Consider the following 2194-nt stretch of genomic DNA (forward strand, 5'->3'; position numbering starts at 1 on the left):
AGATTAGAAAAGAAAAAGAGAAAATAACAGTCATAGGATGAAGTGGGAGCACGGATGGGAGCATGGGATCCTACCTTCCCTGTCCGTGAACGCCGCGCCATGCCCTACCTCGGAACGGCAACCCTGGGCGGAGGGCCCGAGCGCCGCGTCCACAGCCACACCCACGCCCAGCTAATCTGGTGCTGGTCCATAGCCCATGCTCCACCCATGTTACCTACTCGTCCGCTCGCAACAGCCATACGGCAGCAGCAATAACTCCATCGGCCCCAGCCGCTCGCCGCCTATTAATACCCCGGATGCGCAGCTTCATGGCCGCAAACCAACAGCTGCTACTCCAGCATCCACCCATCCATCTCTCATCTTCTTCTTCTTGCGACCAAACGAGCGTCTAGTTAGCTAAAGATTCGAACGATGGCCGTTCTTGTGGCGAGGCAGGGGCGCGAGCTGCAGCGGTACAGCGCGAGCACCGGCGGGCGCATCGTGGTGGGGTGCATCCCGTACCGGATGCGCGACGGCGGCGACAGCGACGGCGAGGGCGAGCTGGAGGTGCTGGTCATCAGCTCGCAGAAGGGGCACGGCATGATGTTTCCCAAGGGCGGGTGGGAGCTGGACGAGTCCATGGACGACGCGGCACGGCGCGAGGCCCTCGAGGAGGCCGGCGTCCGCGGGGAGATGGGCAAGGTGCTCGGCTGCTGGCACTACCAGAGCCGCCGCTACCAGACCACCTACGAGGGCATCATGTACCCGCTCCGCGTCACCGACGAGCTCCAGCAGTGGCCCGAGATGGCGTCCCGCAAGCGCACCTGGGTGAGTACAGCTTCTTGCTTCTTCAATCTAGCTGCTGCGAAGTCAAATTAGGAGCCAAGAACATGCCTTCTAAACGTGTGCTTTCCGATTTGTTTGAACAGGCAACTGTGCAGCAGGTCATGGAGGGATGCCAGCACTGCTGGATGCGGGAGGCGCTCGAGGAGCTCGTCGCCCGGCACGCCAAGCCGCAGTCCGCCCTGTGAGCAGCCAAGCGGGCTGGCGGGGTGACTGGAGCTCGAGCGCGCGCGACTCTCGCGAGAAGAGGCCGGGAGCGAGCACCAACGTCCGTCCGTCGTCCTCGTCGTCTCTCTCTCTTCTTTCCTCGGTGCAGCGGCAGGCCTGCCGGCGTGTCCGGTGTCGTACGACGACCGGACCGGAGCATATATTTGGCCGCCCTTGCCGGAGAGACGGACTGGGATCCACGATGGCACGCGCGCGTCGACGCTTTCCTGAGGCGCAGAGTCGTCGTCGTCGTCGTCGCGGCAAATAATGGGGACGAACTTAGAAATGTGTGAGGTAGAGATCGAAAGCGAACGGGGCAGGAAAACTTGTCAAAAACACTGCCGAACGAACATGCTCACGATTCTTTCCTTAGGCTCTGGGAGTAAAAGATCAAATTGTAAATTAATTCTAGTGAAACCGCTTCTTGGTGGCACGATCGATCAATCAAACGAGTACTGCTACTACTACTACTATTCTACCACCACAAAGGAAAAATCTACCGCTGTATGTGTTTCATCAGAAAAAAAGTTGCGCACGCCATTAGATAAGACTTGCTCTAGGACAGCAACATCTGGAGCACACGCTATTTCTTCTCCGCGTGTTCTCGGCCGTTCTCGGCTGGCCGGAGCATCTGTCGTGTCCTGCTGCGAGGTTCCTATTCCCTTGCATTATCACCGCAACCGAGAAAGCATAGCATTGATTCTGTTCCGCTGGCGCGGCAGCTACTACCGAGTGGAGTACGTGGTGGACGGAAGGAAGCTGCTACAGGCAGCGAGTGTTGGAGATGCTCGCACGTCCAAGGGATCGAATCCCCACCCGTTTTAAGATACGGCTCCGCCAGCAGCATCCCTTTACGGCTGGACCGCTCTCCCTGGAGAAGCGATGATACACGTATGTGGTACGTGGAGAGGATCCATCCGGCCTGGTGTGTGCGAAAACATGACACGCCGAAATGAAGTTTTGCAATCACTGCCTATGCCTGTCACGTAGATGTAGGGTGTCGTGCCGTGCCGTTTTCTCTGGAGCCTGGGCCTGCCGTGGAGCGCAGATAAGAAGAGCTGACGTGGAAATGCGGGAGGCCATGCCCCATGTGATGTGCCTTGCCCCCATTAAAATTTCCTTTGCTTCAATCAGTACGAAACGAAATTTTGTGGGAGCGCTACGC

The 2194-nt window shown here is 58.2% G+C and overlaps 1 protein-coding gene across 1 annotated transcript; it reads left to right on the forward strand.

Annotated features, from left to right (window-relative positions):
* The first annotated feature begins 300 nt into the window (after positions 1-300).
* Positions 301-1496, forward strand: LOC123138159 (nudix hydrolase 17, mitochondrial). The gene is made up of 2 exons (XM_044558071.1): positions 301-807; positions 909-1496. Exons 1-2 carry the CDS (start codon positions 412-414, stop codon positions 1008-1010), a joined length of 498 nt encoding a protein of 165 aa, XP_044414006.1. The 5' UTR covers positions 301-411; the 3' UTR covers positions 1011-1496.
* The last annotated feature ends 698 nt before the right edge of the window (positions 1497-2194 follow it).

Source organism: Triticum aestivum, chromosome 6B, assembly GCF_018294505.1.
Source record: "Triticum aestivum cultivar Chinese Spring chromosome 6B, IWGSC CS RefSeq v2.1, whole genome shotgun sequence".
Lineage (NCBI taxonomy): Eukaryota > Viridiplantae > Streptophyta > Magnoliopsida > Poales > Poaceae > Triticum > Triticum aestivum.